At 47.4% G+C, this 15,000-nt stretch overlaps 1 protein-coding gene across 1 annotated transcript in view; it reads right to left on the bottom strand.

The window, feature by feature from the left end:
- Positions 1-15,000, bottom strand: part of akap6 (A kinase (PRKA) anchor protein 6) — a gene marked incomplete at both ends in the record, with an annotated part of 211,527 nt that overhangs the window by 26,674 nt on the left and 169,853 nt on the right. Inside the window, 3 exons of the mRNA XM_080527377.1 lie at positions 1-91; positions 809-914; positions 12,994-13,206. The exon at positions 1-91 is cut by the window's left edge and continues 10 nt beyond it. Of these exons, the coding sequence (XP_080383503.1) occupies positions 1-91; positions 809-914; positions 12,994-13,206 (410 nt within the window). The remainder of the gene's footprint in view (positions 92-808; positions 915-12,993; positions 13,207-15,000) is intronic.

The raw sequence follows: 15,000 nt of genomic DNA, 5'->3' as shown, positions 1-15,000 counted from the left end.
GATCCATCTGCTGGATTCATCTGCATCTCCTCCCACGGCTGGTAATCACACAGAGGCTTCTCCGCTGTGGCTGAGCTGTCTGCTGTATCCTCTTAGGATAGGGGTGCGAGATGGAGGGAGGCAGGGGGAGGCTGACATCAAATGCAACGAGGCCGTCCTCCCCTGCAAGTCTCTGTGTCCTCTTGACATCAAATCAAATCGACGTTTATTTATCGAACACACAATCTACAGGATACACAGCGCAATGAAATGCTTAGGGCAAGCTAGCTCCTCAACAATGCAACAATCACGCAATCAACAATGCAATATAATAATAATAAGAAGAAGAATTCAAAAACAATAAAGGGAGGAGGGAGGCTTGACTAATGTAGCAGTCTCTGTACGTCTCCTCTGTACATAAAGGCACAGAGCCTAGTCTCTACTCCCTACCCCCTACTCCCTACTCCCTACCTCCTACTTCCTACTCCCTACCCAGTACCCCCTACTCTCTACTCCCTACCCCCTACTCCCTCCCCCCTACTCCCTACCCCCTCCTATTGGCAAAACAGATCCACCAACGCCAGTGCCACTGTTCTCCACTCCGCCCTTACCCACCTGGACAAGAGGAACTCCTATGTGAGGATGCTATTTGTAAACCACAGTTCAGCATTCAACATCATTGTCCCTCCCAGGCTCGACACTAAGCTCAGAGATCTAGGCCTTAACCCCGGCCTATGCGACTGGATCCTGGACTTCCTGTCGGACCGACGCCAGGTGGTGAGAAAGGGCTCTAAGACCTAAGACCAAACATCATCTCTGATGACCTCACCTGGGACGGTCACACTAAACAGGTGGTGAAAAAGGCACAGCAACGCCTCTTTCACCTCACCCGTTTGAATAAGTTTGGCATGGGGGTCCGAGACCCTGCGGGCCTTCTACAGAGGCACAACCGAGAGTATACTGACTGGGTGCATCACTGCCTGGCACGGCAACTGCACTGCCACCGCAGAGCACTACAGAGGGTGGTGCGGACAGCTGAGCGCTTCAGTGTATGTGAGCTTCCCTTCATCCAGGATATATAAAACAAATGGTGTGTCAGCAAAGCCCAGAGGATCATCAAAGACCCCAGCCACCCCAACCACAGTTTGTTTGAACCGACGCCGTCCAAAAGACGAAGCCTCTTCTGGAGCCTCAGGGCCAAAACTCAGAGGCTAACCAACAGCTACTTCCCCCAGGCGATCAGGCTCATGAACAAGCCCACTGTAGATGTGGGGCGGCTGAGGCGCAGGAGGTAGAGCAGGCATCTAATGATCGCAAGGTTGGCAGATCGGCGGTTCGAGCCCTGGCTGGCCACATGTCGAAGTGTCCTTGGGCAAGACACTGAACAACAAATTGCTCCCAATTAACCTGGTGCCTTGCATGGTAGCTTGCCGTCATTGGTGTGTGTGAATGGGTGAATGAGAGGCCATTGAAAAGCGCTTTGAAATTAGGCACTATATAATTCAGTCCATTTACCATTTGTAGACAATTGACTATCATCCCAAAGCACACCCCATGTATACGGACTACCTAAACCTTAAGCTCACAGTCACTTTACTACTTGAACTATCTATTTTCACTTTTTTATCTTGAATTATGCCTATTGCCTTATTGTCTTGTGCTGCAATATCAGGAACCAAAGTCTAAGAATTTTACTCTCATACACTTACGATGACGTAACAATAAAACTTGAAACTATTCCCTACTCTCTACCTCCTACTCCCTACCCCCTACAACCTCCCCCCTACCTCTTACTCCCTTGTCCCTAGTCCCTACTCCCTACCTCCTACCTCCTACTCCCTACCTCCTACCTCCTACTCCCTACCTCCTACCCTCTACTCCCTACCTCCTACTCCCTACCCTCTACTCCCTACCTCCTACTCCCTACTCCCTACCCTCTACTCCCTACCTCCTACTCCCTTCTCCATACCTCCTACCTCCTACCTCCTACTCCCTACTCCCTACCTCCTACCTCCTACTCCCTACTCCCTACTCCCTACCCTCTACTCCCTACCCTCTACTCCCTACCTCCTACACCCTACTCCCGACGCCGAGATTTCCTCTCAAAATCTCCCCAAATAAAATCCCTCTAAATCCTCTTCATCTAAATCCTCTTCATGGCTTGGTATAATTATTTCAGTGTGCCGTGGAGCGGTGTGCCAGACAGACAGGGAGCAGCACCATGTGACATGAAAGAGACGACCACGGTTTCCAGCCTGTGGTTGAACGCGGCTGGTGGAGGAGCGGAGACATTCTGTACCCTGTTGGGTTTTGATCTGGGAGGGTTCTGGAACGTTTCTGCCTTGTTGTTCCAGAACAGAATGTATCGACGGGATCCTGTCTCCCTTTGTTCCTGGCTTTGTCCATCTTTAATAGATGTGGACAAGATGGAGAGACAGGAGAGAGGAGAGGAGTGGCGGAGGAGAGGAGGACAGGCCCTCCGGTGAAGGAAAGAGAGAAGCAGGGATTTAACTCTGACAGTGACCCAGCGGATATTCAATCAATTACCATTAATTAGAAACCTCTGATTCATTCTATTTTGTTGATTAAGTCAATTAAAACCACAAGCACTTGTTATCGCAAATGAGTGTAATGAATTTTGTCAATTTGTTCCTGCACACACACACACACACACACACACACACACACAAAAACACACAAACAAATATTCCCGTAGCTTCTAGCGCCTGCAGCTTCATCAGTTTCTGTCACTTACAGCCCTTCTTTTTCTCCCTCATTCCCCCCCCTCTCTCTCCCTCTCTCTCCCTCTCTCTTCTCTCGACACCTGAATGACTATGAATTGGCTCTAGTCAGGATATACACCCAAATATCTAGTAGAACCTTTTGACTCTACTCTGAACAGTCAGAATCAGAATCAGAAACAGATGTATTGCCCAGTAGGTTTTCACATATAAGCAGTTTGCTTTGGTAAGGAAGGATGCACTGAGAGTCCTCCATAACACACAAGGACAACTGTCTGACAGAACCAACTACAAGTATACAAGTACCCCCCTGGGCTCCACTGGACTGGTGGTCCCCCTGGCAGGACGAGAGGGTGACTGACCTCCACTGTCTCTAATGCACTCAAACACACACACACACACACACACACACACACACACACACATACACATACACATACACATACACATACACATACACATACACACACACACACACACACACACACACACATACATACACACACACACACACACACACACACACACACACACACACACACACACACACACACGCCTGTTTGCTGATAATAACAAGGCCATCAATAGAGACATTTACTCATTAGTGTCTATGAAGGAGATAGGGGGGCTAGGAGGGTCAGCCCTACAGGATGATGAATAATAGAAGCAGATGTGTGTGTGTGTGTGTATGTGCCTGTGTGTGCGTGTGTGTGTGTGCCTGCGCGTGTGTGTGTGCGTATTTCTGTGTGTGTGTGTGTGTGCGTATGCCTGTGTGCATAAGCCTGTGTGTGTGTGTGTGTGTGTGTGTGTGAGTGTGTGTGTGAGTGTGTGCGTGGACCGCCGGGGCCAGTCGATGGTGTCAGTAATGAGGGCGTCATCCCTCCCTCCCTCCCTCCCTCCCTCCCTCCCCCCCTCCCCCCCTCCCCCCGTCACCTGTCTGCTCCCCATTACCCCCTGACGGGGAGGACTAACTCCTCATCGGCCTGCTTCACGTGTGTGTGTGTGTGTGTGTGTGTGGGCCTCCTGAGCGGAGGACAGGACAGAGAGGTAATGTGGTTAGCAGCACTTGGCAAAGAACAGGAGTTCCTTATTCCTAATCATGAACAGAGTATTGATATTATATCTGCCCTGTCACATCCCATTAGCCTATAGGAGGGCTGCAGCCCTGAGGCTCGGGGCCGGAAAGGCTGGGGGGGGTGGAGGGGGGTTGGAGGGGTGGAGGGGGTTTTGCGATCTGGTGGGGTCTGGGGGGGGGTTGGAGGGGGTTTGGGGGCTGGAGGGGGGTTTGGGAGCTGGGGGGGGGGGCTGGAGGGGGGCTGGAGGTGGCTGGAGGGGGGTTTGGGAGCTGGAGGGGGATTTGGTAGCTGGGGGGGCTGGAGGTGGTTGGAGGTGGGTTTGGGAGCGGGGGCTGGAGGGGGGTTTGGTAGCTGGGGGGGCTGGAGGTGGTTGGAGGTGGGTTTGGGAGCTGGGGGGGGCTGGAGGGGGGTTTGGGAGCTGGGGGGGGAATGGAGGGGGGTTTGGGAGCTGGGGGGGGCTGGAGCAGGGTTTATGAGCTGGGGGGGGGCTGAAGGGGGGTTTGGGAGCTGGGGGGGAGGCTGGAGGGAAGGGCGGGGGTGGTCAGGAAGAGGGGAGGGAGGGGGAGTGCAGATGTAGATGGACCTAGACAGGTGCTGAATTCCAAATCAGCCCCTACCCCCCCTACGCACTATCCCCCTACCCCCTAGCCCATCCCCCCTACCCGCCTACCCCCTGTGATAGGCCCAGGCGGGACTTCCACCATCTTGGGGGGGCGGGGGGGTCGATGAGGAGAGATTGGCTGTGACCCCCTCAGGTGAGCCCCAGGTCTGCTCCCAGATCAGAGAGATGAGCTGTCCCCAGTTGTGAAGAAAATAGCGTTAAAGTTTTGGGAATTAGCCATGTCGACAACTATAGGATTATTTTTTAACAATAATATTAACTTATTTTCCATTAACAAAATAATGAGACTGTATTAAGACTGTATTAAAACTGTATTAAGACTGTATTATGACTGTATTAAGACTGTATTGAGACTGTATTACGACTGAGACTGTATTAAGACTGTATTAAGACTGTATTAAGACTGTATTAAGACTGTATTAAGACTGTATTGAGACTGTATTAAGACTGTATTAAGACTAAGACTGTATTAAGATTATATTGAGACTGTATTATGACTGTATTGAGACTGTATTAAGACTGTATTAAGACTGCATTGAGACTGTATTAAGACTGTATTAAGACTGTATTACGACTGAGACTGAATTAAGACTGTATTAAGACTGTATTGAGACTGTATTAAGACTGTATTGAGACTGTATTAAGACTGTATTAAGACTGTATTAAGACTGTATTAAGACTGTATTGAGACTGTATTAAGACTGTATTAAGACTGAAACTGTATTGAGACTGTATTAAGACTGTATTAAGACTGTATTAAGACTGAGACTGTATTAAGACTGTATTAAGACTGAGACTGTATTAAGACTGTATTAAGACTGTATTAAGGCTGTGTTAAGACTGAGACTGTATTAAGATTGTATTAAGACTGAGACTGTATTAAGACTGTATTAAGACTGTATTAAGACTGTATTGAGACTGTATTAAGACTGTATTAAGACTGTATTAAGACTGTATTAAGACTGTATTGAGACTGTATTAAGACTGAGACTGTATTAAGACTGTATTAAGGCTGTATTACGACTGTATTAAGACTGAGACTGTATTAAGACTGTATTAAGACTGTATTAAGGCTGTATTAAGACTGAGACTGTATTAAGACTGTATTAAGACTGAGACTGTATTAAGACTGTATTAAGATTGTATTAAGACTGTATTATGACTGTATTAAGACTGTATTAAGACTGTATTAAATGTGTATCAAGACTGTATTATGACTGTATTAAGACTGTATTGAGACTGTATTAAGACTGTATTAAGACTGTATTGAGACTGTATTAAGACTGTATTAAGACTGTATTAAGACTGCATTAAGACTGTATTATGACTGTATTAAGACTGTATTGAGACTGTATTAAGACTGTATTAAGACTGTATTAAGACTGTATTAAGACTGTATTAAGACTGAGACTGTATTGCGTCTGTATTGAGACTGTATTAAGACTGTATTAAGACTGCATTAAGACTGTATTATGACTGTATTGAGACTGTATTGAGACTGTATTAAGACTGTATAAAGACTGTATTATGACTGTATTAAGACTGTATTGAGACTGTATTAAGACGGTATTAAGACTATATTAAGACTGTATTATGACTGTATTAAGACTGTATTAAGACTGTATTAAGACTGTATTAAGACTGCATTAAGACTGTATTATGACTGTATTGAGACTGTATTGAGACTGTATTAAGACTGTATTAAGACTGTATTAAGACTGTATTAAGACTGAGACTGTATTGCGTCTGTATTGAGACTGTATTAAGACTGTATTAAGACTGTATAAAGACTGTATTATGACTGTATGTGTGCGTGTGTGCGTGTGTGCGTATGTGTGTGTGTGTGCGTGTGTGTGTGTGTGTGTGTGTGTGCGTGTGTGTGTGTGTGCATATGTGTGTGTGTGCGTATGTGTGTGTGTGTGTATGTGTGTGTGTGTGTGTGTGTGTGTGTGTGTGTGTGTGCATATGTGTGTGTGTGTGTGTGTGTGTGTGTGGGGAGTATTCTGGGATGGCTAGATTCTCACTTTGGCAGAGTCTGACCCCAGCGAGGATGGGGCTTCTTACGTGAGAGAAGAAACAGAATTAGCTCCTTTCTTTGCGGTGGTGCTGGCAAAGGGAGGGAGGGAAGGAGGGAGGGAGGGATGGGAAGGAGGGAGGGAGGGAGAGAGGGATGGGAAGGGAGGGAAAGTTTGTAAGGCGCGGCAGAGGAGGAGGAGAGCAGATAACTGCAACACAGAACACAGCTTCTGTTCTCTTCTGTGACATAGTATCATTCTAATCCTTTTACCAAACATTCCATATTACAAGCCATTACTACAGAGGGTCTGAGACTGGTGGGCGGCTGGGGGAGGGGGGTGGGGAGGAGGGGGGAGGTGGAGGAGGGAGGAGGGGGGGGCAGGGAATACTAGTTCCTTAATGCCAGGAGTTGGCATGTAATCTGCTGGAAGGTCTTATGACTGATAGGCAACGTTTAACCTTCAAACACCCAGTCACATGGGAGAGAGAGAGAGAGAGAGAGAGAGACGGGGGAGAGAGGTATTATTAAATGGAAAGAGTGATGTACGTAGAGAGAGAGAGAGAGAGAGAGAGACGGAGGAGAGAGAGACGGGGGAGGGGGGGATTATTAAGTGGAGTGGGCGAGGTAAAGAGAGAGAGAGAGAGAGAGGCGGGGAGGGAGGAAGGGAGGTATTATTAAATGGAGGTGAGGTAGGTAGACAGAGAGAGAGAGACAGGGAAGGGAGGCGGGGGGTGAGGTAGGTAGGCAGCCATGCTAAATTGAAACGTCAGGCCCCTAGAGCAGAAACTACACAAAAGAGACTCATTTCCCATGTACTTGGCCTCCAGGTAGGCTGGGTACCATATCTTAAAAGCCTTTTAATTCAATTAAGAGTGAGGTTATATCCTGGCCTGGGTATACAGACTCTCACAGACATGGAGAGCTGGACACCCGAGATACGGAATGGCATGGAACCAGCGTTGGTTTGGCAAAGTGGTTCTGGTCTGGCCTGGAGTCGATACACACTCTCACTATGGGGTGTCAGATACACACTCTCACTATGGGGTCAGATACACACTCTCACTATGGGGTCAGATACACACTCTCACTATGGGGTGTCAGATACACACTCTCACTATGGGGTGTCAGATACACACTCTCACTATGGGGGGTCAGATACACACTCTCACTATGGGGTCAGAGATACACACTCTCACTATGGGGAGTCAGATACACACTCTCACTATGGGGTGTCAGATACACACTCTCACTATGGGGTCGGATACACACTCTCACTATGGGCTGTCAGATACACACTCTCACTATGGGGGGGTCAGATACACACTCTCACTATGGGGTCAGAGATACACACTCTCACTATGGGGTCAGAGATACACACTCTCACTATGGGGTCAGAGATACACACTCTCACTATGGGGGGTCAGATACACACTCTCACTATGAGGTGTCAGATACACACTCTCACTATGGGGTCAGAGATACACACTCTCACTATGGGGTCGGATACACACTCTCACTATGGGGGGTCAGAGATACACACTCTCACTATGGGGTGTCAGATACACACTCTCACTATGGGCTGTCAGATACACACTCTCACTATGGGGTCAGAAATACACACTCTCACTATGGGGGGTCAGATACACACTCTCACTATGGGGGGTCAGATACACACTCTCACTATGGGGGGTCAGATACACACTCTCACTATGGGGTCAGAGATACACACTCTCACTATGGGGTCAGAGATACACACTCTCACTATGGGGTCAGAGATACACACTCTCACTATGGGGTGTCAGATACACACTCTCACTATGGGGTGTCAGATACACACTCTCACTATGGGGGGTCAGATACACACTCTCACTATGGGGTGTCAGATACACACTCTCACTATGGGGTCAGATACACACTCTCACTATGGGGTGTCAGATACACACTCTCACTATGGGCTGTCAGATACACACTCTCACTATGGGGTCAGATACACACTCTCACTATGGGGGGTCAGATACACACTCTCACTATGGGGTGTCAGATACACACTCTCACTATGGGGGGTCAGATACACACTCTCACTATGGGGGGTCAGATACACACTCTCACTATGGGGGGTCAGAGAGCAGGAGGGGAAGGCTGGCGGAGGCAGAGACCTGGAGGGGCTGGTTGTCGTGGAACGGAATGAGGAATGGACCTATCGCTAAGCCACGCCCCAAATTTGAAATTGTCCAATCATATCATAGCAACAGTCACTACAGGCAGAAAACTTGGACAAACAACTCGCTAATATCTGATGGTGAAAAGCTTCTAGACCAAATTTTCTTGTCATCTTGACATGTCTATTACTTTCTGTGGTAAATCAGAAATCAGAAATTTGCCAACTCCCACCATTGTAAGTCATTGAATGTCATTCAGTCACGGTCGGTCAGTCAGTCACTGTCAGTGAAGCGTTGTTTGTTTGTCCGAGTTTTCAAAGGGGGCGTGGCTTAGCGATAGGTCCTTTGGTACAGTCCAACGCTGACACCTTTGTCCTCCGATGTCTACTTCCACCAGCCCCCCCCCCCGCGAGGCCTCAGGTGAAGTGAATCACATCAAATGAAATCAAATGAAAATCAAGTTGATTGGTTCACTGACACGGAATCCAGCCGTAGACTGGTGCAACAGAATGCTTTGGGAAACGCTTCTTTTGGCTAGCTCTTCAGCTGGGCGACCAAGTCCTGCTGAAACAGTAACATCAGGTAGCGGTGGTAGCAAGCAGCAACAACACAAACACACTAGTAGGTAGAGGGTATATCACCCATCAGGTGTTGTTCTCTGCTGCTGTAAGGAGACCCCTAGTGAGTATAGCAGACTAGCCCCCCCCCCTCCCACACACACACTCACACACACCCCACTCAAGTCCCCTGCTGATCCGTGTTCTAGACAGCCTGTAATAAGGCCAGCTCAGGATAGAAAAACCCTTCCACAGCACGATCGCCCAAACAGATAGATGATCGTTAAATTCACCCCTTCTTTTTCCTCTTTTATTTGATATCTTATGCCATTTTTCTATTTAGTGTCATGGCTTCCCCCGTACCCCCCCTCCATACAAATGGAGGTTATCAATATTTCTAATCTTTTTCTGTTTCCCCTCCTCCCCGGCCCCCTATTCCCCAACCGATCGATGCTTCCCCTCTGTGCAGCGTGTGACATCTTATCAAAAGTCTTCTTTCTAAAGCGTTATTCCCTCCATCTTTCTAAAGCGTTATGCCCTCCATCCTTCTCTCCACCGGCACAGAGACAGTGTGTATTCAAAGGCCTCGTCAGTCAACGGGGGGGGGGGGGGGGGGGGGGGGGGGCGGTGTAATCAACTCTGGGACCTGTGTTGTGACACCTGCCTGATGAATACCCTGCCTCGCTCCTTCAGCTTTTAAGTCAAATAATAGTTTAATAGATTTTTGGGGTCTGGGGTCAAAATAAAAAGTTGATTTCTCCTACTTCCAGGATTTGTTTCATTAGGTGGAGATATGACGTTTAATAAAAGGGAGATTTTCAAGTACTTGATGGCCATAAAGCTGGTATAGTCATTAACAGGGGCGGATTTAGGATCGTAGGAGATCCGGGGCTTAGCCCAGAGGGAGAATGTAATGTGCGCGCGGAGCGCGCCGGAAAATTTTGCCTTCAACCTTCAACTTACCACCACCTTAAAGCGGACAAAAGGCACTGGAGAACACATATACATTCACACCCTTTAATGAAGCAAACTAATTGTGGTGGTTCTTGGCACAGAGGGAGGTCAGCACACGTAGCTCCCCCTGTCAGTCAGTCACCATCATTTATATTTGTATAGAATTACATAATTGATGGGCTGAGGCTAGTTATGTTACAGTATGTATATCAGGGCAGACTCTGTGCTCACCACTTATATTGTATTTAGAGTCTTGTCCTGTGTTATATGACGATATATTACATGTATTGTTGGCCTGTGTATAGTACTGTGAAATCAAATCCCCCCTGGGACATTAAACAAACTTAGTTAGTTAGCGTTACATCTTAGGATAGATTTGAGTCATGTTCTGTATACATACATACTACCATAAGGGCATACTTAATGTGGTTACTCCATGTTTACTAGCTGTAACATTAACGTTACATCATTCTTTTTCACTTGTTACTCAGTCAACCAGAGTGCAGATATCAAAGACTATCAGCCTGTTATTCACTTTATTTGTATAAGTATTATCCTTTGTTTGATTTCTTACCATGTACCGTAACAGTACCTTGCTATGTTTCATTTTCATTATAACATAACGTTATGTTATGATAGTCAGCTAGCATCAGCAAACCGGAAAAGTAGTGTCAGTGAGTCAGTCACCTTTCTAATAAGATTCACAAACCTGAAACATCATCTATGTCATCACTGCTGGTGATGTCATTCTTGCTGCTGATACTGCTGCTGCAACAGTTCTTGGCGCTTGTTTTGTTGAAAACAACTTTGGGATATCCATCCTTACAATTTTGCAAGTCAGGCACTGATTGAGATCACTTCTTCTTCAGGGCAGGGCAGGCTACGCAGTACGCAGGCTAATGTCGCGCAGCTGCTGCCTCTCTGTTGCACGTTACTCAAGAGATTTTTTATTTTTTTTTAAGTAAAACATTCGGGGCTTTTCAGAAAACATCCGGGGCTTGAGCCCCAGTAGCCACCCCCTAGCGCCGCCCCTGGTCATTAAGCTTGTTTCACTGGGCTTCTGAACAAAGTCCACTCTATCTGAGGTGTGTTTGGTTTAGCCTGCTTGGCTGACTGCTGGATGTAGGTGGGGCTTTTTAGGGCACATCTGTGACTATGTCACTGGGTCCATTACTAGAGAACATGGAAATCAAGTGCACCTCAAGTAGGAACAAAAACAGCTCTTTGAAGTGCTGTAGCTGGGTGTGTGTGTGTGTGCGTGTGCGTGTGCGTGTGTGTGTGAGTGTTTGTGTGTGTGTTTGTGTGTGTGTATGTATGTGTGTGTGTGTGTGTGTGTTGTGTACCTTGTAGTACTGTAGCTGTGTGTGTGTGTGTGTACCTGGTACTGCTGTAGCTGTGTGTGTGTGTGTGTGTGTGTGTGTGTGTGTGTGTGTGTACCTGGTACTGCTGTAGCTGTGTGTGTGTGTGCGTGTGTGTGGTGTGTGTGTGTGTGTGTGTACCTGGTACTGCTGTAGCTGGGTGTGTGTGTGTGTGTACCTGGTACTGCTGTAGCTGTGTGTGTGTGTGTGTGTGTGTTTGTGTGTGTGTACCTGGTACTGCTGTAGCTGTGTGTGTGTGTGTGTGTGTGTGTACCTGGTACTGCTGTAGCTGTGTGTGTGTGTGTGTGTGTGTGTGTGTGTACCTGGTACTGCTGTAGCTGTGTGTGTGTGTGTGTGTGTGTGTGTGTGTGTACCTGGTACTGCTGTAGCTGTGTGTGTGTGTGTGTGTGTGTGTGTGTGTGTACCTGGTACTGCTGTAGCTGGGTGTGTGTGTGTGTGTGTGTGTGTGTACCTGGTACTGCTGTAGCTGGGTCTGTGTGTGTGTGTGTGTACCTGGTACTGCTGTAGCTGTGTGTGTGTGTGTGCGTGTGTGTGGTGTGTGTGTGTGTGTGTACCTGGTACTGCTGTAGCTGGGTGTGTGTGTGTGTGTACCTGGTACTGCTGTAGCTGTGTGTGTGTGTGTGTGTGTGTGTGTGTGTGTACCTGGTACTGCTGTAGCTGTGTGTGTGTGTGTACCTGGTACTGCTGTAGCTGTGTGTGTGTGTGTGTGTGTGTGTGTACCTGGTACTGCTGTAGCTGTGTGTGTGTGTGTGTGTGTACCTGGTACTGCTGTAGCTGTGTGTGTGTGTGTGTGTGTGTGTGTGTGTGTACCTGGTACTGCTGTAGCTGTGTGTGTGTGTGTGTGTACCTGGTACTGCTGTAGCTGGGTCTGTGTGTGTGTGTGTGTGTGTGTGTGTGTACCTGGTACTGCTGTAGCTGGGTGTGTGTGTGTGTGTGTGTGTATCTGGTACTGCTGTAGCTGGGTGTGTGTGTGTGTGTGTATGTGTGTGTACCTGGTACTGCTGTAGCTGTGTGTGTGTGTGTGTGTGTGTGTGTACCTGGTACTGCTGTAGCTGGGTGTGTGTGTGTGTGTGTTTACCTGGTACTGCTGTAGCTGGGTGTGTGTGTGTGTGTGTGTGTGTGTGTGTGAGTGAGTACCTGGTACTGCTGTAGCTAGGTGTGTGTGTGTGTTTACCTGGTACTGCTGTAGCTGGGTGTGTGTGTGTGTGTGTGTGTGTGTGTGTGAGTACCTGGTACTGCTGTAGCTAGGTGTGTGTGCGTGTGTGTGTGTGTGTGTACCTGGTACTGCTGTAGCTGGGTGTGTGTGTGTGTGTGTGTACCTGGTACTGCTGTAGCTGGGTGTGTGTGTGTGTGTGTGTACCTGGTACTGCTGTAGCTGTGTGTGTGTGTGTGTGTGTGTGTGTGTGTGTGTGTACCTGGTACTGCTGTAGCTGGGTGTGTGTGTGTGTGTGTGTACCTGGTACTGCTGTAGCTGGGTGTGTGTGTGTGTGTGTGTGTGTGTGTGTTTACCTGGTACTGCTGTAGCTGGGTGCTGGCCTGGTCCTGGGCGTCGGGCCTCAGGCAGCAGTTGAAGATGAGCAGCTCCGTGTCTCTCAGCCAGCCCTTCAGCTCCTTGATACGCCCCTCCAGACGGCCCAGCATGCAGTTGGTCTGGGGGGACAGGGCGGCACGGGGGTCCTGGGATGAAGGACCGCAACTCCCAGCATGCTCTCCTAGGACCTTCTACAGAGAGAGAGAGGGGCGGGGGGAGGAGGGTTAGAGGCCTAGCAGCTCCTAGCAATGCAAGCTTTTGCTCCAACCCAAGAACCCCAACCCCTGTCCTCCGATTTCTACCTCCAACAGCCTCCACTGGTGTATGGTTGCTCCACAGCACGGGGGGGGCGAACGGGCTAGAAGGAAAGCCTGCACCCCCCGTGGATGGCCGGGGTCATAGTTCACCCCCCCGGGGTGGTACACCAATCAGATATCACATACGGTCTCATATCCAATCAATAGGCTGACAGCAGGTAGGGACAACATTGGAGCGGCGTAATGGAGTCAGGTAGATGGCTGAGTGGAGCGTACGTCTACACACGGTATCGTGTCTCTCTCTCTGTCTCTCTGACTCTCTCTGTCTCTCTCTGTCTCTTTCTCTCTCTCTGTCTCTTTCTCTCTCTGTCTCTCTCTCTCTCTGTCTCTCTCTCTCTCTCTCTCTCTCTGTCTCTCTCTCTCTCTCTCTCTCTGTCTCTCTCTGTCTCTCTCTCAATTCAATTTCAATTTCAAAGGGCTTTATTGGCATGGGAAACATACATTTACATTGCCAAGGCATGTGAAGTGTGAATGTAGGAGCCATTTTAGTCCTACATGTTATTTATGTTCATCTGCTAATATGAATTTTGAATTATTGATTTATGATATTGATTTAATTTAATTATGATAATATTTGCTTCCTAGTCTATATTCCCTATGTTATGTTATTTAGATTGTTCCTTATGGTCATTCCCCCCTGGTGGTTGGGATGAATGAATATTGGGGATATAAGGGAACAGGAAGGGGATTGTTAATTGGGAGCAAACAAAGTTTCAACGACAGTTTTGTGGACAGTTCAGACAGTTCAGGACAACACGGTTGTGAACAGTAATTGACAGTTCAATAGTTTTGTGGACAGCTATAGACTTTACTGACATGATCGTTAATGATGGACTATGCTGATGGAGATATTTATTTTGAGTAAATAAAAGAACTATATTTTTATACACGCGTCACTCTGCCTTTTTTGGAAACTGTTTGTTGGAACCTACGACTCACCCAATGTAGAGTCTATTTGGATAATTAAGAAGCCTCTACAGTGAAGATAAAAAAACTAAAACAAAAAGAATGTAATGTACATACAGTACATGTACATACTAGAATAAATAAATAGATTACATACTAGATTACAAATAAATAGATTACAAATAGATTACATACTAGAATAAATAAATGAAATAACACTTATTTCAATTCTTATGGTGGTTTTAGCCCATTTGATGTCCTTTTTCTATCACAGCAGCTAACAAATCTTGCTGCTGTGTTTGCACATTACTGTACCTCACCCAGCAGATATGGTAGCCTTTCGACATTGGTCAAGTCCTCAAAGTCTCCCTGGATGTTGGTGATCAGTATGTGTCCCTGATATCCTTGTACAGCTGGCAGGTAGTTAAGAAGTGCAGCTCTGTTTCCACCTGGTTTTGTGTGCAGTGGGTGCACAGTCTGTCTGGTCTGGGGAGCCAGGTCTGCCTGTGGCGGCCTTTCTCGATGGCCAGGTTGTGTTCACTGAGTCTGTACATAGTCAAGGATTTCCTTAGCTTTGGGTCTGTCACAGTACTCAGGTATTCTGCCACTGTGTATTTTCTGTTTAGGGCCAAATAGCATTCCAATTTGCTCTGGTTTTTGGTTGATTCTTGCCAATGTGTCAGGTAATTTTCTTTTTGTTTTCTTATCATTTGGTTTAGTCTAATAGGTGGCTCTGCTTGTGACTGTGAGAGTCCCAGAACT

This window comes from Nansenia antarctica (assembly GCF_963989245.1).
Source record: "Nansenia antarctica genome assembly, chromosome: 3".
Lineage (NCBI taxonomy): Eukaryota > Metazoa > Chordata > Actinopteri > Argentiniformes > Microstomatidae > Nansenia > Nansenia antarctica.
Note: the sequence above shows the minus strand (reverse complement) of the source record. Positions and strands in the feature narration are given on the sequence as shown.